This window comes from Capra hircus, chromosome 21 (assembly GCF_001704415.2).
Source record: "Capra hircus breed San Clemente chromosome 21, ASM170441v1, whole genome shotgun sequence".
NCBI lineage: Eukaryota > Metazoa > Chordata > Mammalia > Artiodactyla > Bovidae > Capra > Capra hircus.
In genome coordinates, this window is record NC_030828.1 from 28,713,611 (window position 1) to 28,739,489 (window position 25,879).

Genomic DNA, 25,879 nt, shown 5'->3' on the forward strand with positions numbered 1-25,879 from the left:
TCCCCTGGATACTTGCCTGCTTTTCACCTTGTCCCACAAGTGCAGGTTCTGACTGCAACCTTTGGGAACTGGCCCACGTGCCCCTGGGGAGGCTTTTGCCCAGAGGACACAGGTGGAGACCTGCCTGGTGCCTGTGGGGAGGGTTAACCTGCCTGTGAGAGTGGAGAGCTTGGGGGCTTGGGAACACCAGAGTCAAGGGCCTGCTCGCTAGGTTACCATCCAGTCCGTTCTTTCAAGCCTGCAGCTCAGCAGATCTATTCCATATCTGTTCTTCTTCTTAAGCAACATTTTTTTCATACAGAAGAAGCAAAAATTTACTCACAGCTTGATTCTGAAACTGTTGGGAGAACATAACCCACAGCTTGCCTTCCCAGCTCTGAGTGGCTGTGTGAGCTTGGGGTGTCCTGGGGTTGAGCCTTGAGCAAAGGTCCTATATTTCTTGGCTTTCTCTGGAGCCCACCCAGCACACCAACTCCACCAGCTCACTTCTATGGAATCCCAGCTTTGAGTTTCTCCTTTCCCTAAACCTGACAGTCGGAGCCAGGGCGCGATCAGAGGCCCAGCCGTGTTTGGTTGGTGTGTTTGCCAATTCACGCAGAATAAAGCTGCAGGGCTGGGTAAGTTATGCAGCTGGAACCTGCTCCATGCTCACGCCAACCTAATGGAGAAGAGGCAGAGTCTGTGAGGAGGTAGGGGCGAGAGGGAGCCCGGGCCTGCAGACCCCAGAACCCTGCTGCCTTCAGGCCTGAGGACTCTGAGTGCGGTGAGCGTGGAGCAGGGTGTCTGAGGGTGTAACCTGATCCTGGAAGCTCTCAGTCTCCTGCCCTGTGGTGTCGGGGGATCATGGCCCCTGTGTTGCAGGCCAGGGAGGTTCCAGGTCATGATGGTGCAGATGGTGAACGGAGACGTCTGCAGTGGGCATCCCTGGACCTGTCATGTGTTTCTTTTCTTTGGCAAGCTGAGTGATTCTTTGCCTGCTGTTCTGTCTGCCTTACCAAGCTGTGGTATTCTCTCATTTTTAAGGAAATTGCAAGTCTTTTTTTTTTTTTTTTTTTTTTTAAGATTTAAAAAGAATCTTTACTTGGCTGCACCAGGTCTTAGTTGTGGCATGTGGAATCTCTAGTTGTGGCATGTGGGATCCAGTTCTCTGACCAGGGATCTAAACAGCACACCCTCCATTGGGAGCATGGAGTCTTAGCCATGGGACCACCAGGGACACCCCTGTGGTGTTCCCTTGGATAGAAAGGAAGGGACCAAAGAAAGCCCAGGGAAGTCGTTCTTTTTGGACTTCACACTTTGCTCTGTCTATCTCGCACCACACCCTCTGTGTCCTCCCAGGTTTGCTCAGCCCCGCTGCCTGGGGACCTTGCCTCTGGCCCAGTGGGGAGGTCATGCCCCATGTCAGCTCCCTGGGTCTCCTGGAAGCTGAAGGCATGTCTGGGGCACAGCTGCCCTGTTGTACAGGTTGAAGTTGAGCTGGCCCTTGTGGAGAGGGAGAAAGAGGGCCAGTCAGACTCAAGAGGACATGGGAAGGCTGCCGCTTTCTCTCCACCTCCAGGTCATGTGTAAATCCCAGCTTTCCAGTGGCAACTGAAAAAATGCATACCTGGTGAGTTGAGAGTTAGGTTTTATTCAGTGGACACACAGGGCTAAAGCCCAAGGAACTGCCTCTCGGATAGCTCTGAGGGACAGCTCCAAAGGGCAAGCAGGGAGCCAGGGCATTTCAGAGCTTTTGCAACAAAATCCAGGTAGTCCAAATATCAAAAAATTAGTATTAATTAAAGAAAACCAGCCATCTCAAGTTAAGGAACTTGGCGTGTTTTTGTGTGTGGGAAGAGACAGAGCTCTGGGCTCCCTGAAGGCGTTCCTCTGACACAGGCACCCCAACACCTGAGGCCAGCACCCTGCTCTTCTTCATCTTGCAGTCCTCCAGGGTGCATGGTTGTGTGGGAGGATGGAGGTGCTGCAGCAGCTGAGGGCACCATGGGCAACCTGTTCTCTCCATTCTGAGTTCCTGCAGCGCTCTGGTCCAGCTGACTCCATGGTGGCAGCATCCTTTGTTTACTGATACGGAGGTGAGGTCTTAGTTCACGCCAGCACCTAGCTACCTGGAGGGGCAGCTATCACACCTGGAATGCACTGGAGGTTTGCCCAGGGAGCAGGGCGCACACCCTTCCTAGCCCTACAAGGTCCGTGGGGAGGAGCTCCTCAGCCTAGAACCTGCAACTTTGCTGGGAACACACAGCCAGCTCAGTATCTGTTGCCCCCTGCCTGCCCAGCCTTCCCTACCCCCATGATTGCCCCTCTTTGTAAAGCCTCAGCCCATAGGCTTTGCCACAGACTCTGGCTTTCTAGAGAACATGACCTCAGCACAAGGTCATTGGCAGATTGGGTGTGTGCTCCAATGGTCCCTGTGAAGTGCTGGGAGGGTGGTCATCATGGGCATCCCGTCAGCACTGGCCCAGTGTGATGCTGGTGTGCTAAGAAAGAGCGGAATGCTGTCTCTCCTCTCCAGCACCTGGAATGTGGCTAACATGCAGTTGTTGGATGGGGGAGTGAGTGAAGGTGCCTGTGGCTGTAAACCTTGTTTAAATCAAAAGCCCATATAATTTGAATCATCTGTTTTAAGCTGTGCATACTCATCTGTTCATTTCAGTTGCTCAGTCTCAGTCATATCCCACTCTTTGTGACCCCATGGCTTCCCTGTCCTTCACCAACTCCTGGAGCTTGCTCAGACTCATGTCCATCAAGTCAATGATGCCATCCAATCATCTCATCCTCTGTCGTTCCCTTCTCCTCCTGCCTTCAGTCTTTCCTAACATCAGTCTTCTCCAGTGAGTCAGTTCTTTGCATCAGGTGGCCAAAGTATTAGAGCTTGAGCTTCAGCATCAGTCCTTCCAATGAATGTTCAGGGTTGATTTCCTTTAGGATTGGCTGGTTTGATCTCCTTGCAGTCCAAAGGACTCTCAAGAGTCTTCTCTAGCACCACAGTTCAAAAGCACCAATGCTTCAGCATTCAGCTATCTTTATGGGCCAATTCTTACATATGTACATGACTAATGGAAAAACCATAGCTTTGACTAGATGGACATTTGTCCGAAAAGTAATATTTCTGCTTTTTGCTATGCTCTCTAGGTTGGTCATAGCATTTCTTCCAAGGAGCAAGCGTCTTTTAATTTCATGGCTGCAGTCACCATCTGCAGTGATTTTGGAGCCCAAGAAAATAAAGTCTGTCACTGCTTCCATTGTTTCCCCATCTATTTGCAATGCAGTGATAGGACCAGATGCCATGATGTTCAGTTTTTGAATGTTGAATTTTAAGCCAGCTTTTTCACTCCCCTCTTCACTTTCTGCCATAAGGGTGGTGTCATCTGCATATCTGAGGTTAAACTCATAACCCATATAATAATCAGTTAAAAAAAGAAGAATTTAATCTCTCCCATGTGACTGTCCTTTCCCTTTTTTCATCATAAAAAGTTCCATGGTTTCTTGATTTCAGTTCAGTAACTTTCATATGTTTTCTTACTGAGAGCATAGCTGTTCTCACTCTCTTGTTGGTTTTATTGACTGTTGAATTGACATCTGCTTTGAGCTAATCTTCAGTTCGAGAAGAAGAATGGAGCTTTTGCAATCTGTGTTTGATGGCTCGATTTATCTCGTACTGGCAGCTAGGAAGAAAGTCAGGTTTCCAGCAATGCCTTCTGTGCTGGCTTCCAGGTTTGTCACTAAAACTCCTTTTCTGGGAGATTGCTCCTGCTGCCTGGAGAGAACTGAGCACGTCGGGAGGCCACACACACAGATGTCCAGAAGCCCTGCTCTAACCCCATTAGCTTTGAGAGTACTTGGTGGGTCTCAGAGGGCCTCTGCCTCCCTTCTGCTCTTTCAGGGGCCTGTTTTAGGACATTGTTCCCCCGAGTCTCCTAGTGCAGGAGGGAGAGGGAGGGCGACACCCTGCTTGTCCAGGTTGTACAAGCTTGTGCACGTTCTCAAGTCATGGCTTCATTCATCATTCTGTGTCTCCTGGTCTTGGGTGGAACAAAGAGATGAGATTTTTCTTGAATACTTCATTTTTACAAATAATACACTAGACATTGATAAAAATGAACAGGGAATCGTGGGAAGAGGAAGAGCTCCCTGGAAAACCCCATCCCCAGGTTCCCCACCGTCGCATCAGCCACAGAGGTGCAGCCACCCTGGTCAGCATTCTGGCAGCCAGATCCCCTCCCCCCAGTCCCCTACCCTCAAGTGCATTGAATGTTTGAAGCACTTAACTTTATCCTTTTTCAGAAACACGTCGTATTCAGTATGTCCATATTTCCACTTGAGTTTTTCAGACTTGACATTTTACAGCGTTTTCTAACCGTGCTGCATGTCTGACTTTGTATTTCTTTTTGCTACTTGCACATCTCTGTAAGCAGCATCTTATATATTTTTATAATACCTTGCCAAATAGAAGTATCATCACTTATTTAGAAAGTTTAGTCACTCAGTCTTGTTCGACTTTTTGCGACCCCATGGACTGTAGCCTTACCAGGCTCCTCCATCCATGGGATTTTCCAGGCAAGAGTACTGGAGTGGGTTGCCATTTCCTTCTCCAGAGGATCTTCCCAACCCAGGGATCGAACCTGGTCTCCCACATTGTAGGCAGACGCTTTATCGTCTGAGCCACTAGGAAAGTCATTTATTTAAACATCCCACTATTTTAGGACACATAGATTATTTTCTGGGGGTTTTGCTGTTATAAATAGACAACTTAGTGCAGAAAGTGTTTTCCTAAATTTAAAAGTATTTTCTTGGATTCATTCACCAGAATAAAAGGTCATAGGACAGATGAGCAGTGGAAACCACAAATATACATATTTCTGATACATTTTTACAATTTGCTTTTCAAAATGGTTGAACCAACCTACAAGGTTATCAGGCATAAGTAAGCACTGTCATTGCCAACTCTCAAGGAGATAAATGCTATCTTCCTTTCAATTTGCATTGTGATAATTAGGAGGTTGAACGCTTTCCCATATGTTTGTGTGCACGGTGTGTGTGTGTTTAATTACCCTTTCTTTTTTTGTCCAGAGAATAGTCAGTATTGTTATTATCAAGCTAATAGGTGCTTCATGTAAAATACAAATGTAATAACCCTTTCTGGATCATAGCTCCTATAAATATTTTTGTGGTCTCTTATTTGACTTAAATAGTCTTAAGACTTATATATAGCCTTAGTTCAGTTTAGTTCAGTTGCTCAGTTGTGTCCGACTCTTTGTGACCTCATGAATCGCAGCATGCTAGGCCTCCCTGTTCATTACCATCTCCCAGAGTTCACTCAGACTCACATCCATCGAGTCCGTGATGCCATCCAGCCAGCTCATCCTCTGTTGTCCCTTCTCCTCCTGCCCTCAATCCCTCCCAGCATCAGAGTCTTTTCCAATGAGTCAACTCTTCGCATGAGGTAGCCAAAGTACTGGAGTTTCAGCTTTAGCATCAGTCCTTCCAAAGAAATCCCAGGGTTGATCTCCTTCAGAATGGAGTGGTTGGATCTCCTTGCAGTCCAAGGGACTCTCAAGAGTCTTCTCCAACACCGCAGTTCAAAAGCATCAATTCCTCAGCGCTCAGCCTTCTTCACAGTCCAACTCTCACATCCATACATGACCACAGGAAAAACCATAGCCTTGACTAGCCGGACGTTAGTCGGCAAAGTAATGTCTCTGCTTTTGAATATACTATCTAGGTTGGTCAAAACTTTTCTTCCAAGGAGTAAGCGTCTTTTAATTTCATGGCTGCAGTCACCATCTGCAGTGATTTTGGAGCCCAAAAAAATAAAGTCTGACACTGTTTCCACTGTTTCCCCATCTATTTCCCGTGAAGTGATGGGACCAGATGCCATGATCTTCATTTTCTGAATGTTGAGCTTTAAGCCAACTTTTTCACTCTCCTCTTTCACTTTCATCAAGAGGTTTTTTAGTTCCTCTTCACTTTCTGCCATAAGGGTGGTGTCATCTGCATATCTGAGGTTATTGATATTTCTCCCGGCAATCGTGATTCCAGCTTGTGTTTCTCCCAGCCCAGCGTTTCTCATGATGTACTCTGCATATAAATTAAATAAGCAGGGTGACAATATACAGCCTTGATGTACTCCTTTTCCTATTTGGAACCAGTCTGTTGGTCCATGTCCAGTTCTAACTGTTGCTTCCTGACCTGCATACAGATTTCTCAAGAGGCAGGTTAGGTGGTCTGGTATTCCCATCTCTTTCAGAATTTTCCACAGTTTATTGTGATCCACACAGTCAAAGGCTTTGGCATAGTCAATAAAGCAGAAATAGATGTTTTTCTGGAACTCTCTTGCTTTTTCCATGATCCAGCGGATGTTGGCAATTTGATCTCTGGTTCCTCTGCCTTTTCTAAAACCAGCTTGAACATCAGGAAGTTCACGGTTCACGTATTGCTGAAGCCTGGCTTGGAGAATTTTGAGCATTACTTTACTAGCATGTGAGATGAGTGCAATTGTGCAGTAGTTTGAGCATTCTTTTGCATTGCCTTTCTTTGGAATTGGAATGAAAACTGACCTTTTCCAGTCCTGTGGCCACTGGTGAGTTTTCCAAATGTGCTGGCATATTGAGTGCAGCACTTTCACAGCATCATCTTTCAGGATTTGAAATAGCTCCACTGGAATTCCATCACCTCCACTAGCTTTGTTCATAGTGATGCTTTCTAAGGCCCACTTGACTTCTTAAATTTCTTCTCTAGAGTTTCGCTCATTCTCTTTTTATTCCCACTTAGTGATTTGATTTTCTTCATGGTATGATTTGAGGTTTTGTTATTTGATTTTTTTTTTTTTAGTATAAGGTAAATATCTTTCATAAATTGCTAGTGAATTACCCCTAAACAAAGACGAAATTGGAATGTTAAGAGATGATGTGGGCTTCTGTGTCTGGCACCAGAAAGACCAAGAACAGAACAAGTAGCGAAACAACTAGAATATACAAAACAAGCTGTGAAGTCCAGCTATGTTGACAGTTCCAATAAAGGTAGACAGACTGCTCCATTTAGAAGACAAAGATCGTCAGATTAGATTTTTGAGTGTTTGCTGTTGCGTCTGCCCCACTCTGCCTTGAGGCTGGCTTGTGCAAAGGCTCTCTGCCCATGGCTTGTGGTGGAGTTCAGCCAAGAGAACTTCAGCAGGAGAATAGAGGGAGGGAAGGGGTACTTCTGTGTGAGTTATTTATCCCTCCAGCATCCCTTGGGGTCACACCCTCCCCTCCCCTTGCCTATAGGCTATAGTACACCTGTGGGCTTAACACCGCTTCTGTTTCTAGCCCTGGGGAACCCCATCATCCCTTTCCTCTGCTCATTGTTGTTAAGCCACTTCAGTCGTGTCCGACTCTGGGACCCCATGGGCTGTAGCCTGCCAGGCTGCTCTGTCCATGGGATTTTCCAGGCAAGAATACTGGAATGGGTAGCCATTTCCTTCTGCAGGGGATTTTCCCAACCCCAGGGATTGAACCCACATCTCCTGCATTGGCAGGCAGATTCTTTACCACTGAACCACCTGGGAAGCCATTGGATTATCTGAGTTTAATTACGCTATCTGCTTCATGCTGTGACTGACCAAGAGAGCTATATGTAAGAACAATATTTAAACTATAAGAAAACTGCAAAGTTAAGAATCAGTGGATGGTAAAAGGTAGCCCAAGAAAATGCTAACCAAAGAAAGCCAATGTAGTTCCGTTAACTTTGGAGAAACAAACGTTAAGGTGGAAAGCCTTCCTGAAGCTGGAAAGAGGATCACTGATGTTGATAAAAGATTTGGTTCAGTCCTGACGTGGCCTCGAAATATATAAAGCAAAAATTCATTAAAACTGCAAAGAGAAAAAGACAGACTAACGCACAAGGTGGGAGGTTTAGGGTACCTCAAGTACATTTGATAGATAAAACAGCAAAAGTCAGTAGGAAGAGAATTCTGAACATCACAGTTGAAAATTAGGTCCAACCAGTGGGCCTATACACAATGACTGAAGAACACACTCGCCTTTCCAGCACAAGGTGGATTGTTTATGAGAATTGGGCACGTCATGGGCCATTTGGCAAGCTTCAGGCTATTTCCAAGGACTGGTAGTATATAAACCCTGTCCTCTGAGAGTACACGTAAGAAATCAAAACTTAAGAGGTTACTAGAAAAAGCCTATACATGTGATAGTTGAGCAACACTACTAAATGACTCGTGTCAAAGGAAAATACCATAATTTAAAATAGGAGATCGTTGGAGCTGGATGATTATAAAAATACTGCTGATCCAAACAGGTAGTGAAGGTTAAATAGAGGTGACAGAGGGAGGCCTAGCCCCGAGTGAAGGGAAAAAAAAAAGCTACTCTTCCCCATGCTCTCCCTGTGGATCCAGGTTTTAGGTGTGACCATATTCCTTCTGCCTGAAGAGCTGCTTCTCCATTTCTTAGCCTGCTGGCCATAACCCTTCCCTGCTTGGATTTATCTCAGAATATCTTTATTTCAACCCATCTTTTGGTTTGTTTTTAAGGATAGGTTTATTTACTGACACGTTGATTTTGACTCTGCCGACCGGAATCAAGGCGAGGGTGCCATGGCTCCACCTATTTCTGAACAGTTATTTTCACTGGATCCTGGGTCAGTCCTGTTTCTTTTCTATTATTTCAGCACTTTAAAAAGAGTACATTTTCTTCCCGTCTCCACTGTTTCTGATGCAAAGTGCTTGCATTTACTATGAAAACAAGCATTGTTTACATCTGAGCTAGCTGGCATGCTATGATAACATTTCCGTTCTCATTTTGTTCTGGCTAGCAAGTTTGCTGAATACAAAATCAATAAACAAAAAGTGTGTTTTCACATTCCAGCATGCAGAACCTCTAATCATTCTTAGTGCCTCACTGATAAATAGAAAAGGACCCCCACACATGTGAGAAGTTTATGCAACATCAAAACAGACACAGACTTTACAGAAAACAAACCCTGGGGGGAAGAAGCAACTCAGGCAGCAAAAACAAAGAGCAGGACCAGAAAATTTCAAGAAAACTGCAGCTGGTGTTGTAAAATAGAAACATGGAGTAGGGAAAAACCCACTTTTTCCTCCCTCCTGTGTTTCTCTCCCTGTGTCTCCTCTGTTGTTCACACAGAGCTCTTTACTTCGGGTCACCAAACGTGTGGGGATGTCCCCAGGCCAGGCAATTCTTTGCAGCTACACCTGGGTGTGCTACGTAACTCCATTCTGGCACCACCTGCCACAGGACAGCATCAGCCCTACAGACTGAGCATTTAGTCCAGCAAGACTATCTGCCCCCTCTTCCCCACCCTACTGTGCTTGGTACACCAGTTGTAAGCCTGGGTTATCACCTGTGCTTTTGACCGACTGCCTATAGATCTGAAGACCCCCTCCTTGAGTTCAGTTCGGTCAGTTCAGTCACTCAGTAGTGTCCAACTCTTTGTGGCCCTGTGGACTGCAGCACGCCAGGCTTTCCTGTCCTTCAGCAACTCATGAGCTTGCTCAAACTCATGTCCATTGAGTCAGTGATGCCATCCAACCATCTCTTCTCTGTTGTCCCCTTCTCCTGCTTTCAGTCTTTTCCAGCATCAGGGTCTTTTCCAGTGAGTCAGTTCTTTGCATCAGGTGGCCAAACTATTAGAGCTTGAGCTTCAGCATCAGTCCTTCCAATGAATATTCAGGACTGGGATTTCTTTGGAAGGAATGATGCTAAAGCTGAAACTCCAGTACTCTGGCCACCTCATGTGAAGAGTTGACTCATTGGAAAAGACTCTAATGCTGGGAGAGATTGGGGGCAGGAGGAGAAGGGGACGACAGAGGATGAGATGGCTGGATGGCATCACTGACTCAATGGACATGAGTCTGAGAGACCTCTGGGAGTTGGTGATGGACAGGGAGGCCTGGCGTGCTGCGATTCATGGGGTTGCAAAGAGTCGGACACAACTGAGCAACTGAACTGAACTGAACTCAATTTCCTTTAGGATTGACAGATTTGATCTCCCTGCAGTCCAAAGGACTCTCAAGAGTCTAATCCAGCAGCACAGTTCAAAAGCATCAATTCTTTGGCACTCAGCCTTCTTTATGGTCCAACTCTCACATCCATACATGACTACTGGAAAAACCATAGCTTTGATTAGACAGACCTTTGTCAGCAAAGTAATATCTCTGCATTTAAAAATGCTATCTAGGTTTGTCATAGCTTTTCTTCCAAGGAGCAAGCATCTTTTAATTTCATGGCTGCAGTCACCATCTGCAGTGATTTTGGAGCCCAAGAAAATAAAGTCTGTCACTGTTTCCATTGTTTTCCCATCTATTTGCCATGAAGTGATGGGACTGGATGCCATGATCTAGTTTTCTGAATGTTGAGTTTTAAGCCAGCTTTTTCCTATCCTCTTTCAGCTTCATCAAGAGGTACTTTAGTTCCTCTTCACTTTCTGCCATAAGAGTGTGAGGGTGGCAGAGATTTAATAAATTCTTTGTTGTTCATAACTTTGCTTATGGCTGAAGAAAAGCCAGGAATTCAAAAAGATTAGTTCAGAGCCCTTGATCTAACAAAATCTTTCCCCCACATCTAGCTTGTTTGGATTAGCGCTTAATGCAAAATGCTGGAAGAGAAAAGCAATATCATTGGTGGTACTTTCCTTTTGGCAAACTCTGCCTTAGTCTTGCCTTAATTCTTGTTCTCTCTTTGAATAGGAATAACCCTGTTTGTTCATTAGGAGCTCAGTTCATTGAGAGGAAATGCACTGAAGACAGTGAATGAAGACAAGGCCATTTGTCAGCGACCTCGGGCATCAGCTTGGATTATCCTCTCCTCTCCCTGCAGTGCTGCCCAAGCACTTGAGCAGGCAAATGTGCCCCTCCTTCTTCTATGGTCTCAGGAATCTGATGGAGAGACAGCCAAAGCATTGGGATCAGGGCATCTTTTAAGAACCCTTTCCTGGAAACTAATGGTACTGGTTGGGTTTCTGTAAGGATACCTTGTGCAGAGTTGACCAATAAGCAGTACATTCTTGTTAAAAGGTCCTACTGCTCTGGGTGAAGGTCCTGTTGAATGTTGGCTGGCTGGGTCTCTGGTCTAACCCTGGATGGAGTCCTATGGAATGTGGGCTGGGTCTCTGCTCTAAACCTGTATGGTGGGTCTTTTGCTTCCTCCTTGGTTCTTCCCTCTGCGTCTCCTCTCCTCACAGTGAGGGTGGACTCTGGGCATGGTAAGAGTGCTGGGAGCTGGCATGGGCTATGGGCTACATCCTCGGAGCTGTGGATGGGTGTGGAGTTGGGGGAGGGGGCGCAGGGACTACCCTGCAGCTGAGAGCCCAGAGCTGCACTTCCACGTGAGTCACTTTTCTGAATCTCTACCATCGTTAAAATCATTTCATTCCCCAGGCCGATCTGTGAAGTAGGTGTTGTTAATGTGATCCCACTTTACAGATGAGGACACTGAAGAACAGGGAGAGTGAGTACTTTGCCTGAGGCCTCTCAGCTAACAGGTGGCTGAGCCAAGATTCAATGCCGGGTCCTTGCTCTGCCAGCCTCGCCTGGTGCCTCCTCATGTGACCCAGGCTATAGGCTGTCTGTGACTGCAGACATTCAAAAACAACTTCAATGCCTGTCAAGAGCATTGTTAGTAAGTGACGCCACATCTCTCTGAGGCAGTGATGGAAAGATCAGCAGGATGTGTTTTAATGGAAAAGCCCAAGTGCAGAATGTGCTGCCAGGTGTGTTGATGAAAGGGACGGGGCAGAATATGTATTCATGTTTGCTTGGATAAGAATAAAACACCTCCAGAAGGATGCTCAGGAAACAGGTAGCTGAGTAGCCGTGGACAGAGATGGTGGCTCGGGCAGGCAGGTTGGGGGGACTTCCACTCTGCTACTTCTGCACTTGTAGATTTTGAGCCTTCGCGTTTGTTTCAGAAATGTAAATCAAAAGCACTGGGCCTCAGCTTTTTCACGTTTGCTTCCTCGACTGTATAACCAGTTTGTTTCTTTGTTGTTGTTGTTCAGTCGCTAAGTTGTGTTCGACTCTTTTCTACCCCGTGGACTGCAGCACTCCAGGCTTCCCTGTCCTTCACCATCTCCTGGAGCTTGCTCAAACTCATGTCGTTGAGTCAGTGATTCCATCCAACCATCTCCTCCTCTGTCATCCCCTTCTCCTCCTGTCTTCAATCTTTCCCAGCATCAGGGTCTTTTCCAGTGAGTGGGCTCTTCATGTCAGGTGGCCAGAGTGTTGGAGCTTCAGCCTCAGCATCAGTCCTTCCAATGAATATTCAGGGTTGATTTCCTTTAGGATTAACTGGTTTGATCTTGTTTTTAAAAAAAAATCATTTATTTGGCTGCACCTGGTCTTAGTTGCAGCACACAAGATCTTTAGCTGTGGCATATAGGATTTAGTTCCCTGACCAGGGATCAAACCTGGGCCCCCTTCAGGGGAAGCAGAGAGTGTGGAGTCCTAGCCACTAGACCACCAGGGAAGTCCCTGTTTATAGATTTTTAAACTAAACTTAATGACTTAGTATTCATATATGTGAAAGGCAATATATGCCATATTTTTGGTTGTTTTTCTTTTTTTAAATCAAACCATCCACAAAGAAAAACAATAAAAAGGAAGTCTCTCTTCCATTCCTGAACCCCAGCCTCTTCTCCCGGCCTCCCCTCTCAGCCTCCCTTCCAGGCCTCCCTGCAAGACAGATCCTCCCGCTGGTTTCTTGGGATTATTTTTCTTGTCAGCTTTATCGAGATATAATTGGCACGTGGCCCTGAGAAGCATAAGGTTACAGCACAGTGACTTCCGCATAGCGAGAAGTGATTGCTGCAGTCAGTCTCGCTAAGGTCCTACCCATCGTGTCCTACAGACACACAAGGAAGGAAAGAAGCTGGTTTCTCCTCATGAGGAGAACTCTTAAGAGCGGTTTCCATGGTTTTTTGGTATTGGTTCTGCTCTCCCCGCTCACACACAGGCTGTGCTGATCCCAAGCTTGGAGCAGCCTCCCTTGTCTTGTTTGTCCCACCAAACCTCTGCCTAAAATAAGCATCTGACTTTAGTGACGAGGCCTTTGGTGGGGTTTCTGGAGACATGATACAAAGTTGAAATAAATCTCAACTCTGATTACAGCTCGTAGAGCCCTCATTGCTGCCTGTGGTCATACGCTCCCCTTGCAGTCACTGTGAGTGTTCCTCACTCAGCACTGTGAGGAACTGATTTGATCCTTGGGGCTTGAGAATGGACGGTGCTTCCTAGCCTGGCTGTGTTTGCTGTACCTGGGCCCACATGAAGCATTTCCCTGTCGGTATCACTTGCTGTGTTGGGAACTTGGCCACGGAAAGAGCCACATCCTCTGGAGACATGTCCCAGGGGACCGTCAGCCTAGGACAGGTTCCTTACCTGCTTTAATCCTAGTCAGGCCGAGAGGGCCTGAGCCTGTCTTGGGGGCTTTTTCGTGGCTGCAGCTCTCGGGCTGGGACCTTTTCCGGCCATGCTGGGTAAGAGAAACCAGTGCTGACCTATCTCCCACTGCATGACAGAACCAGTTCCTGTGGAGTCAGTCCTCTTCTCAATAAACCTGTGTAGCTGAGGCAACCGGAGCCCATTAGCACGAGCCGATGCTTGTCCTTCAGCAGGTCACACTGGCCCTCGGCCCCTCACCTGCACGATGATGACATCAGTGACCCTCCCGACACAGTCCCACAGCCCTGAACGCTGGCCACACATGTTGAGAGAGGGAGGCGGCCTGCAGTCATGTCTACCCCCGCCCTTGTGGGCTGTATTACCTCAGTGATCCCACCTGCACGGTGCAGGCCAGGTTCCCCTTCTCCTCACACCTGAGCATATCCAGCTGCCCCGGCCTCCTTCCCTCACAGAGGCAGCAGGGTGGTCCCTGCTGCTCCCTGTCCCCTTCCCTACACATGCAGACCAGCGAGGGTACCAGTCATCTTTCTGTTTCCAAGACTCACCGTCCTGTGACCCAGGGTAGAGACCCCAGCTAGCACGTTGGAACACATGGGATGAGGCTGAGGGCCCGCCTAACCCAGATCCATTACCTGGATTTTCCCAGACAGGGAGGGAGCTACTTGTTGTGGGGGTGGCAGTCATTTGTGGGGGAGGGGCTGCACCACCACCCAAGGAGGGAGAGGTGGCTGGGCAGGGGGTAACAAGGGGGGAATGGCACTGGGCTGGGAGCCCTGCTGTCAGAGGAGGGCTGGCGACCTGAGCCGGCAGCGCCAGGCACTTCTGGGGGGCGGAGATCCCTGGCTGGAGCACGTCCTGGGCCTCCTGAGGGCTTTCTGGACTCTGGGTGAATCTGAATCCTGTGTCTTCCAGGGAAGCTGAGGGAGTGGACCCTCATCCTGTACGGCACCGCTGAGCACCCCTACACAGCCTTCAGCACACACCAGTCCCGCTCTCGGATGCTGGAGCTCTCTGCCTCGGAGCTGGAGCCCCCGAGGACTGCCGTGTCACCGTCCCAGGCCGAGGTTCCAGAGGACGAAGAGGACTACACAGGTACTGAGCCTGCAGCCGGAGGACACGCCTGCTTGTCCGCTCCCCAGCGGCAGGCGGGTTAGGGCTGCCGGTCTCCTCTTGCTCGGGAGTCGTAGTAATGGTGGTCGTTTGCACTCGCAGCTCCTTCCTCCCCCGGCTCTCCTAGTCTTTTACAGACCAGTAAGTATGCTGCAAACCAGTAAGTATTCTACAACCTTCCTAGGACAGTGATACAGGTTCCCTGTGCCCCAACAGAACATGGACCTGCCCCCGGCTAGTGGCACTCCTCTGGGGCACCCCCGTTCCTTCAGGGGACCCCTGGCTCCCAGCTCAGCCTCCAGACCCTCTCCCTCATCTGTCTGCTCTCCGTCCTCATGGCCAGGATGTGGGAAGGCCCAGGGCACTGACGGGAGCCGGGACGTGTGGGCATGGCCAGGAGGAGTGGCTGGCGTGGAGACCACAGAGGACCAGGGGATAGGGTGGGGGGACTGGAGGAGGACGCGTGACAGGGTCAAGGCCTGATGTCGGAGGAACACTCGCAAGCAGCAGGGGTGCCTCCTTGCCAGTGGTCTTCCTGCAGCACCCCCACGGGTAGCCCTGGCTCAGCCTGCAATGCTCCATGCCAAGGACCTGGCAGCTTAGGCAGCCGTGGATGCTCCCAGCACTGGGCCGGGCATGATCTTGTGGGCATACCTGGCTGAAAGCTTTCCTTTGCCTCAGAACCACCCCAGTGATTGTGAAATGTGGAATCTTTCTGGTTGGGCATATTTTCCTTGGCTAAATATTTCAGCTGCTTGATAAATGATGAGTGAGATCTAAGACTATTGTTGCTTTGAGTTATCTAATAGCTTCTGGAAAAAAAAATAACAAAATGGAGAATTCCATCAATACAGATCAAGCATAAATTATGGGTGATTCAATTTTAAATTTCTCCTACCATGCCTTTAAAATGAAGCATTGAATTATGTATGGACTAATCTGCTCTGTTTCCCCCTGTGATTTATAAACAGTGGCAAGATTCAGTAATTATTAATAAAGGACGGATTCCCTCCCCGCTAAAATCTGCTTTGGCTCTAACCTCACACTGTCCTGGAATGTCACTCTAACTTTTATGCAGCCCAGGCCACTCAGAGCCCGACCACAGGGATTAGAGGGGTTTCTTTGGGACTGAAGGGTGTTCCTGACCCTCAAGGAGGTTCCCTGGGGTCTTGGGCAAGTAGGGTGGGCATACCAGTAACAGCAGAAGAACAGGAAAGGGGCCAGGGCAGGAGGAGCATGGAAGGAGGGGTGAGGACTTGGGGGAGAGGGGCCATCTCCTGGGTGCCTGGGGATCCCCTCTGTCACAGACAGACAAGCCCGGGTACAGAAGCTGAGGGAGAAGGAGAGGGACCGAGTGGGGAGACTGTGAGGTGCAGCTGTGACTGTGGACTTTGTGGAGTTTCTCACACAGCTGAGGGCTGAGCTTGAGAGGTGGCCGAGAACTGGGGAGCCTTCTTGGATGCCAAGCTGGTCATGCTGATGGTGCCTGGGGGGCACTGGGCCCTGTTCATTCCTGGCTCTGGCAGTGGGGGCACCGGGCAGTGCTGTGATGAGGGGTGGACAGGTGCCGGGCCAGCCCTCCGGGAGCCAAGAAGTAAATAAAGGGAAGGAGGTAAGTAGGGGGCCAGAGAGGAGGTCAGCTGCCCGCAGGTAGTAAGGGTCTCTGCCCACCTCAAGCCTCATGGTGACATGGAGGCTAGGCTTCTGGGTGGTAAGAATGGCAAGGACTGTGAGACTCACTGAATATACCTGGTCCTTCAGGCCTAAGCCCATAAGGACAGAGCCATTGAGAACCCCCAGCTGCTTTCTAATGTTTGCTCACATATGTTTTTATCCTGGATTCACTCCACACAGGAGTCAAGAAAGAGTTTTTAAATAAGCCAGTGTCAGCCCGGCACCTGCAGAGGGGTGTCAACTTAAAAAATAGTCTCAACCAAGAAGTTATGTTTTATTTGAGGGAAGCTTTTAGGACTTAAGCCTAGGAGGCAGCATCTCAAGTGACCCTGAGATAACTGCTCTGAGGAGGTGAGAGGGGTAGGAGCCAGGTTATACAGAAGTTTGCAACTAAGGGCAGGCAGTCTGAACATCAAAAATATTTTTGTGAATTAAAGAAAACCAGATATCCTAAGTCAAGGAAGTTAGCATTTTTCTGTGTATGAATGAAAATGAATGTGAAAGCGTTAGTTGCTCAGTCATGTCCGACTCTTCGCAACTCTATGGACTGTAGCCCGCCAGGCTCCTCTGTCCCTGGGATTCTCTAGGCAAGAATACTGGAGAAGGTTGCCATTCTCTTCTCCAGGGGATCTTCCTGACCCAGGGATTGAAGCCAGGTCCCCTGTGTCTCCTGCACTGCAGGCAGGTTCTTTACTGTGTGAACCATCAGGTGAGCCCAGACTCTTGCATCTGCCTTTTGTGTATGGGATGATACAGGAGTCTGCCTCACTGAAATCTCTCCTTCCATGTGCACCTCAGCTGTCTGGGGTCTCTGTCCTGTGCAGTCACATCCTGAGTTCCTCAGGGCTCCCTGTAGGGAGTGGCTGAAGCCCCATGGCTGCCAGATGGCCCAGCTTCTCCTCCTTCCTGGCTGCCCTGGAGGGCTGGAGTCACTGATGCCTGTGACCTCCTTGTTTACTGATAGCACAGGAAATGCTCCATTTTCTCAGGGGTTGGCCACCATCCTGCTGGCTGCAAAGCTAGGGGGAGAGTGTCATGCTGCCCTGTGGCTGAGGCCCTGGGAGGTGAGACAGAAAGCGAGGGGTCTCTGAGGAACATTCAGGCTCCTGGATAGAAGAGGGAAAGGGGGCATAGACGCACCCACCCAGAAGATGGGTATAGCTGAGCCCAAGGGAACCCAGGTGCTTCTGAGGAGCAGTGGGGGTGGGACCAGGCAGCCCAGCTGGCAGACAGGGTTCAGGAATGATTCCTGGCAGGGATGACCCTCCTGTTGGGCTATTCAGGGTGATCCAGGAAGAGATTGGCACAGGGAGGGGGCTCACAGATGCAGACCGGAGGATCCTGCTTGGGAGGATCTCACTGGGCTCCCTGGCACAAGGCTATCCACCCCCTGCCCCTGTGCAGGGTTGGACTTGCCATCCCTGGGCACCCTATCAGGGTTCTGCAACCCCCACCTAGCATGGGGCTCCCCACTGGGTCCCTGACTAATCTCTCACCTGCAGAGAGGCCCCAGGGAGAGGGGACTGAGTGCACCAGGCCTCCTGCAAGCCTTCCCCATCTTGGGACATCTGAGGACATTCTGTGTGTGGACAGGAGGGCACTGGGCTGCCCCAGTATCCCAGTGCCTTGCTCTTTCATCCCTTCCCACCCTCAGCCATTCAGCAAGTATTTACTGAGCACCTGCTCTGAGCCGTCCTAACGCCTTTCAGGTGCCAGAAAGTTGGCATACAACATGGTTACTAGACCAGGACCTGCCCTGTGGAGCTCCATCTGCCAGGCTGGGGAAGAGTGGGGAGTGTGGGCTATCTCCTCCCATTCCTATACTTCTCCTTAGGGTTAAGAAAGTTATTCTCAACTTCTCACAGGAGATTCACCTGCCTTGGGGGGAGGTGACCGCAGGCCACAGGTTGTCAGGCCTCTTCGGGGAGGGCTGGATGCCACAAAAGGATGAGCAGACAAGAGTCAGCTCAAATGCAAATTGATGCCCAAATCCAACAGCTTCCTGTAGCTGAGGGAGGGATAGGGGAGCCTCATGCCCCCAGACCCTGAGGGGCCGTCTAGCTCATCCCCAGGGATGAGCATAGCTTTGAAAGGGGTTCCCAGTGGGACCCACAGTGAAAACTTTGGAAATGCTGACAACGATAAACCTTGGGGGAGGAAAGCCAAATACAGCGAGTCTAACACTAGGAAGGTCTGGAGGCCCTTTAAAGAGGGATGAAGGGGACATTGTGCCCTTAGCAAAGACCCGTTGTGGCTGCACAGAGTAAGCCCTGTGTCTTTCCCTTCTGGCTGTGAAATGCTTGTGACCGGCTAGTCACCTCCTCTTTGACTCTGAACTTACTCCCCACCCTCTCCGACAACTGAAACCTTGTAGAAGGTGGTTGTTTTCTCTTCCAGGGACTCAAAAGCCTTCAAATGCCCCACCAGACCCCTACCCACATGGGGAGGCTTTCTGGAGCCACTTCCCAGTGGAGACACTGGGGGAGGTGGGGAGAGGATGGGAGGGGGGTTCCACCATAGCTCAGCCCAGTGCCCAGGTGAGGAGGACCCCTGTGGAGGGCCCCCCAGCCCAAGGGCCAGAACCGAAGAGCTGGTCTCTTCCCTGAAGCACAGGTGGAAGGGAGACTGGGACGGGTTCTGCGGGGTTCCCCCAGTTCCAGCAACACACAAGCTCCCAGAGTTAGAACTGGGGATGGAGAGAAGGCAGTGGGGGGCACCTCTGAGGTCAAGATGGGGGAGCCAAGCAGGGCTCAGCCCAGACCCACTAGGGCCATGGAGACCTGCCCAGCTCCATCACTGCGTAAGGGTGGCGGCATGGTGCACCCCGCTTCTCTCCTTCATTCCTCATCAGAAAGTGGCTGCCTGGTCACAGCTGTCCCACGTGACTCTGCACTGCCCTTCATGGTGGAGATGGGGTTGATGCTCAGTCCCCTTGTGACTACACTGCCCTTCATGGTGGAGATGGGGATGGTGACTAGTCCCCATGTGACTCTGCACTGCCCTTCATGGTGGAGATGGGGATGGTGACTGGTCCCCATGTGACTCTGCACTGCCCTTCATGGTGGAGAGGGGGTTGATGCTCAGTCCCCTGGTCCCCATGTGACTCTGCACTGCCCTTCATGGTGGAGATGGGGTTGATGCTCAGTCCCCTTGTGACTACACTGCCCTTCATGGTGGAGATGGGTGTGGTGACTGGTCCGCATGTGACTCTGCACTGCCCTTCACGGTGGAGATGGGGGTGGTGGCCAGCCCTGCATCGTGACATTGCTGCAGGAAGGATGCTAGAATGTCACAGTCCTGGATCCCTGCCCACCACTCTCCTGCTAGTCCTCAGGCAGCCCCTATCTCAGGTCATCAAACCCTCTGTTCTCAGTCCAGGCGGGTCCCTACAGGATGGGTGTGTTGGCCCAGCAGGGGCCTGTAGGACCCAGACGCCGGTTTCTTGGGGGCTCGACATGACTGAGACAACATCTCTGTGGGTGAAAGGAAACGGTTGTTTCTTTAAGGTGTGTGCCATCCGGAGTGTGGGGACAAAGGCTGTGATGGCCCCGGTGCAGACCAGTGCTTGAACTGCGTCCACTTCAGCCTGGGGAGTGTCAAGACCAGCAGGTAAAGGGCTGGGCTGCGGTTGTGTGTCCTGGCTCCTACATAGGGATTAGCGACAGCACCCGGAAGGGAAAGGTCACATATAGGGTCACAGCCATACACCCTGGAGGGAAGTCACTTTGAGGGTCACAGCCACATACCCTGCAAGGAGGTCACCTGGAGGGTCACTGCTTGAAAATTTTATGCCTTGCAGCCTTCTGTTCTCATCATGTGAATAGCTCGTGACTGAGACAGAACTCAGAGGCCACGGGTGGCATTGTGCTATGTTCGTAAGCTTTTTCTCTCCATTGTGTTAAACAAAAGTGGGTCGTACTGAGCATGGCAGTCGCTTGGAAACTGCAGACAAACATCATCTCTGGGGCCAGTACTGCTGTAAACACCAGCAAAGTCTGCCAAGAATGAGGATTCCCCATCCCTGCGTGCCCAGGCAGGGGTGCAGCCCACTGGGGTGCACTCAGTGGCCAGGGCTCTGGCAGGGGAGCTGCTGGGCCCTCATGGTGACCTTGGAGATCCACTTGCTGCCTATTAGGGGGCTTCTGCTGGTGCTGGGAGTTCTGCCCAAGGAAGCCACGTGCCCTTCAAATGCCCCCACCCCTTGGGAAAGCCTTGAGAGGGAAGGGCTCTGGGCTTCCCATGCGAGCCTTCCCCACTCAACTGCATCAGGAACCTCCAGGGGCAGCTGAGGGGTCCCCCTGCCCGCCCTGGCCCACCCCTCCCTGTGCCCCTGTGCAGGTGGGGACTGGGCCCAGCAGTACGGTCTTCTCCGTGTCTGCCCCCACAGGAAGTGTGTGAGTGCGTGCCCTCTGGGCTACTTTGGGGACACCGCAGCCCGCCGCTGCCGCCGGTGCCACAAGGGGTGTGAGACCTGCTCTGGCCGGGGCTCCACACAGTGCCTGACCTGCCGCCGTGGCTTCTACCACCATCAGGAGGTGAACTCCTGTGTGACCCTCTGTCCCGCCGGATTTTATGCTGACGAAAGTAAGTGCGTGTCTGTTCCTGGGCCTGGGATAGGAATGAGTCCCTTCGGGGCAGGGTCCTCTCTCCTGAGAGAACTGTCTACTCGGGGCTGGGGTCCCCTCCTGGGAAAGCTGTCCCCTCGGGGCTGGGGTTCCCTGTCCTGAGAAGACTGTCCTCTGAGGTCCCCTCTCCCATGAGAACTGCCCAGTTGGGGCTAGGGTCCCCTCCTGGAAGAGCTATCCGCTTGGGGCTGGCTCCCCTCTCCTGAGAGAACTGTCCCCTTGGGGCTGGCTCTCCCCTTCTGGGAGAACTGTCCCCTCAGGTCCACTCCCCTCTCCTCGGAGAATTGCCCTGGCCCTCTGCTTCCTGTGTGCAAGGACCCTTCATGGGAAGGAATGGGGAGGAAGGGGGAAGTCACAGCCCTTGGACCCTGGTAGTGGGCAGCGGTTCACATGGGGCCTGGCCAAGATGGTTCAATGTGACACAGAGATGGAGCCCCTGGAGCCAGGGCTGTCATGCGTGTGCGGGTCAGTGTCCACGTCAGTGTCCACTGTGGAGGTTGAACAAGAGGTGACTTGAGTCAGGGGCCTTTAGGCTCACTGATTTCAGACACCCAGATGGAAAGGCCTCTGAGGACCCCGCCGCTTGTCCTGGAGCAGTGGGTGTGAGCGTGGGGGCTGGGGGGGTGGGGAGCACAGACCCCACCATCACCCTCACCACCATCCCCACCCCTGTCAGTGGCTCGCGGCTTTGGTGGTTTAGCTGCTGTGCTGAAGTTGCAGTTGCAGACAGGGAGGTTTTGGGCCTCCGTGAATGAGCAGAGCCTGCTGTTGGGTGAGACTGGGCTCAGGAAGATGGCATGGGGTAGGGGGGCGGGGGGGCAGGGTTGGGCCATGCGTCTCACAGTGACCAGGCTCCCAGCTAGGCGACCCTGCTGAGGGGAGGAAGCTGAGCAAGGCAAGAGGGCCCAGCTTCGATGACCCAGCAGGGTGTGAGCTCAGAGCAACACTAGCATCCTGCCACCCTGCCTGTCCCGGGGAGCAGGGTGGATGGCCCCAGGGCCAACGGCTCACCATCCACCCCCCACCCCCTGGAGGAGAGTGCAAAGAGAGTCTGGGTTAAATCAATGGAGACAGTTCTCAGATGGTGTGTTGGCTGTGGTGTGGATGACAGGCCTTACCGGAGCTCGTGTCTGGCCTGGGCCTGTAGGAGGCCCCATCATGCCCTGCTGTCACTGCTGTGGGGAGGAGCCACGCAGTCTTTAAGGATGTTTACAGCTGTGGAACGACCACCCTCTTTAGAGGAGCCTCAGAGTCAGGCAAGACAGGCTTCACAGCCTTTGTAGACTCCTGTCTGGGGGCTAGGTTGGATATGCCTCCATCCACACTCCCCATCCCACCCTGATGCCTTGTCCCCCAAGACGTGCTCTCTGAGCCCCTGCAGCATATATGATGCTGCCTGCGTGCCCTGGGGAGGATGCCCCAAGGTGTAGTGGCCAAGATGCCAGGATGAGTGACCTGGATGATCGCCAAGACCCAGGGCTTCCCCTTCAAGGTGTGGCAGATGTTGAGCTTTGTGTCTGACCGCTGTGAAGACCCTGTGTTGGGTTGGGGGGCTCAGGGGCTCCTGTGGCCCCACCCATCTCACTCAGGAAATTGCTCAGCTGCCTCCAGTCCCCGAGGAGAGAGCTAAGGGCCCCCTCCAGACCTTAAGGTAACCTGAGGACTTGAGTTTACTCCAGAAAAGGGGTGCAAGGCCTGTGACCCAACCCCCAGGCACGTGGTCCCCATATGGCTCTGGCGGTTCTGTCGACATGTTGCCCGTGACTGCTGTTCCATCAGTCAGCCCCTCTTGAAACTCTTCAGTCCTGTTGGCCCGAGCTTGACCTACATCCACTCTTCTCACCCTTCTCTTTTCCTCCTCTCACTTTTCTCCAGGTCAGAAAAGCTGCCTTAAATGCCACCCAAGCTGTAAAAAGTGTACTGATGAGCCAGAGAAGTGTACTGTCTGTAAAGAAGGATTCAGGTAAGACCCTCCTGTTGGGCGTGGCCACGGTGTACGCTGGTTTTACTGTCTGTTGTCGATTTACACTTTTTCCTAAAAGCTAAAATTTCAGAGGCCCAAAGCCCTTTCAGGATAAAGATTCCAAGTCAAAATCAGATCTGCACTTAGAGCTTGTTTAGGATAGAAAGTTGGAGGATGAGGAAGGTCTCTAGTCTGAGGCAGCATTTGGGGAATCAGTCAAAGCTGACCTGCTGATGGAAAGTGGGGCTGGAAGCTGGAGGGTGGGAGTCCAGCTCCTTTCTCAGGCCCCGAATCCCACCCACCTGTCTCCCTCCTGGTCTGGACACGGGGTTCCTCCCTCTGCCCCATCGCCCAGCCTTCTCTGTCTCCCAGCCCTTGTGTTTCCTCCCAGGGAGCTCTCCTGTAAACATCTTACTGTTTCCTGTAAAACATCTTACTGGATTAGTTTTTACGGGAATATTTTGAAATGTTGGTTTAGCCCATTTCATGCCATCAAATTACATACCACTTGTTCCTTGAAGTCACCGTCTAGAAGCTTAGAAGTCATTCTGTTAGGAATTGTGCTGCAGGCCCTCCCCAAGTCCAGTCTCAGACTGGGGTCTGCACTTGAAGAAAGGAAGAGACAAGAGGTGGTCCTTGAGGGTAGCGCCTCCCGCCTTGCCCTGCTGCGAGGGGGCAGGGCGGGGCAAGGGGTCTTGTTAAAATGCAGATGCTGACCCAGCTGCTCTGTGACTCTCAGCATGTCTCACCAGGCCAGGGGACAAGGTTACTGGTCCTGTGGCCCACCTCCCCCCGCCCACCTTCCACCACCCGAATGCCACTGTGAGGGAAAAACACCCACAGGGTTGAGTTCTTGTGCAGCAAGGAGTGAAGGAAGGAAGCGTAATGAGCATTTTATTCCATCAGCTCACCATTTAATCTTTATCGCAGTTACTAACGGGGAGAGGAACAATCTTCCCTGAGCCCTGAGCTTCCCTGAGCCCTGAGCTTCCTCTGATCACTTCCAGATTAGGGGATTAGAGTGAAGAGGGTCCAGGGAGCCAGGAAGGCAAGGGAACCAAAACCCCAGAGTTGCAGGTCACCCCCGTTCTCATCTGAGCCTGGGAGTCACAGCTCGCAGGCCTGCCAGGTCCCAGGAGCGGATTTTATTTCAAGTTCATTGTGAAACATGAAAGGTTTCAGGCAAGGGCAAGGCTGGAACTGATCGAGTGTCAAGGTGATTGTTGCTGCTGGCCCCTCTCCCGCATTACAGACGCTGTGCCCTGGGAGACGGAGCCAGCAGGGTGACCCCACCACCCCCTCAGGCCTCAGATTCCATAGTGGCTGGTGTCAGAAAGTACATAGGAAATGGCACCCCACTTGGGGACAAGGCCACCAGAAGGCCTGAGCATCCCTCCCAGCCACTTTTCCCGAGCTCAGAACCTGAAGTGACACCAACACCTGTGTTCTAGCACCTCTCATCTCCTCTCAGGAAAGACGTTGAGGACAAATCCTAATACAGTCAGAGTTTCAGAAAGGATGTGAAAACCTGCCTTTTTCCCTGTTCACCAGCCTTGCCCGGGGCAGCTGCATTCCAGACTGTGAGCCAGGCACCTACTTCGACTCTGAGCTCATCCGATGTGGGGAGTGCCATCACACCTGCCGGACCTGCGTGGGTGAGTTCACGCCTGCTCCCTAGGCCAGCGGGTGGGCGGAGGACCTGAAACCCAGAAAGCCCTGGCACTTAGGGCTTTGTGGGTGGATGTTGCAGTGTTGAGTCCGGGAGGAGGGAGAGTGATTAACAGGCACAGAGGTTCAGTTTGGGAAGATGAAAACGTCTGGGGCGTGGATGGTGGTGCTAATGGCTCCATGATGGTGTGAATCTCCTTAGTGCCACTGACCACAGGGCCAGACCAGATATTTTTTATGGTGTACTCTACCCTAGTTTTTCTGAGCATGCCTAAGGCAACATATGAAAGACACAGGTGTACTATAATATCATGTTGCTACTCACCCAGTCGTGTCCGACTCTGCGACCCGATGGCCTGTAGCCCACCAGGCTCCTCCGTCCCTGGGGTTCTCCAAGCAGGAATACTAGAGTGAGTTGTCATTCCCTTCTCCAGGGAATCTTCCCAACCCAGGGATCAAGCCCATGCCTCCTGTGTCTCCTGCATTGGCAGGTGGACTCTTTACCATCTGAGCCAGCAGGGAAGCCCTAGTGCTACTGAACTATGTTAAGTGGTAAACATGGTAAATTTTACATTGTGTATATTTGACCACAATTTTTAAAAATTAAAAAAAGAAAAACCACAAGGGCCCACATCCTGGTGTTAGGAGCCCGGCCAGGCAGGGGTTGCTTCCAGGCCAGGCTGGGCTGCTCACTGCTCTCGAGCTCTTGCCAGGGCAAGTGCCTGAGGTTCAAGTCCTAAAGATTCAAGAGTCATCGGGGAGAGACAGGGTAAGTTCTGAGTGTGAAGGAAGGAGAAGGCTTCTTAAGACATAGCCTTAGTTCCTGGGCCTGTCTTAGCTTCAGCACTCACTCACAGAGGAAAGGCTTCTGTAAGGGGTGTGTGTGTACTGCAGTCCCCACAGGGATGATGGCAGAGCTGCCGTCCAGCCGCAGATTCTGTGTAGAATCTGAGAGTGATTGTTTTGTTGGCTCGTGCTGCAGAGCTCTGTGCCGCAGACGCCGCCGCACATCGGAGTTTGTGGCCCAGGTACATTTCTGGTTGGATCTTCTCCTCTGACCCTCCTTCCCAACCCAGTGCTGGGGTCCTTGTTCTAGGAAACCTACGTTGGGTGGAGCTTTTGCTGCAGAAAGGGTGTAAGGATGAGCTCTCCGCTAAGGATGTAATGTGGGTCCCGGCAGAACGGGGTAGCCTCCCAGGGTAGATGTGCCATGGCCAAGGCCATAACCTCAAGGCCTCTGGAGCAAGCCATGCCTCCCTGGGGCCACTCTGGGACAGCGCCCCCCGCCCCCCAGAAGGCCAGGGCTTGTCGGGCAGCCCTCCTGCCTTTTGCCTTGATGCCTGTCAACGTTGGTTCTATGTCTTTGACTCGTTGTTTAGCCTAAATTGATAAAGGAACATCACCGGCATCACCTATTCAAATATC

At 51.2% G+C, this 25,879-nt stretch overlaps 1 protein-coding gene across 2 annotated transcripts in view; it reads left to right on the forward strand.

Moving 5' to 3' along the window:
- PCSK6 (proprotein convertase subtilisin/kexin type 6) overlaps positions 1 to 25,879 on the forward strand; it is a 171,122-nt gene that overhangs the window by 137,574 nt on the left and 7,669 nt on the right. Inside the window, exons 14-19 of one of the 2 annotated variants that reach the window (XM_018066352.1) lie at positions 14,327 to 14,506; positions 14,627 to 14,665; positions 19,705 to 19,807; positions 20,586 to 20,782; positions 22,699 to 22,786; positions 24,338 to 24,441. In XM_018066352.1, the coding sequence (XP_017921841.1) occupies positions 14,327 to 14,506; positions 14,627 to 14,665; positions 19,705 to 19,807; positions 20,586 to 20,782; positions 22,699 to 22,786; positions 24,338 to 24,441 (711 nt within the window). The remainder of the gene's footprint in view (positions 1 to 14,326; positions 14,507 to 14,626; positions 14,666 to 19,704; positions 19,808 to 20,585; positions 20,783 to 22,698; positions 22,787 to 24,337; positions 24,442 to 25,879) is intronic. The other variant, XM_018066353.1, reaches the window with a different exon arrangement.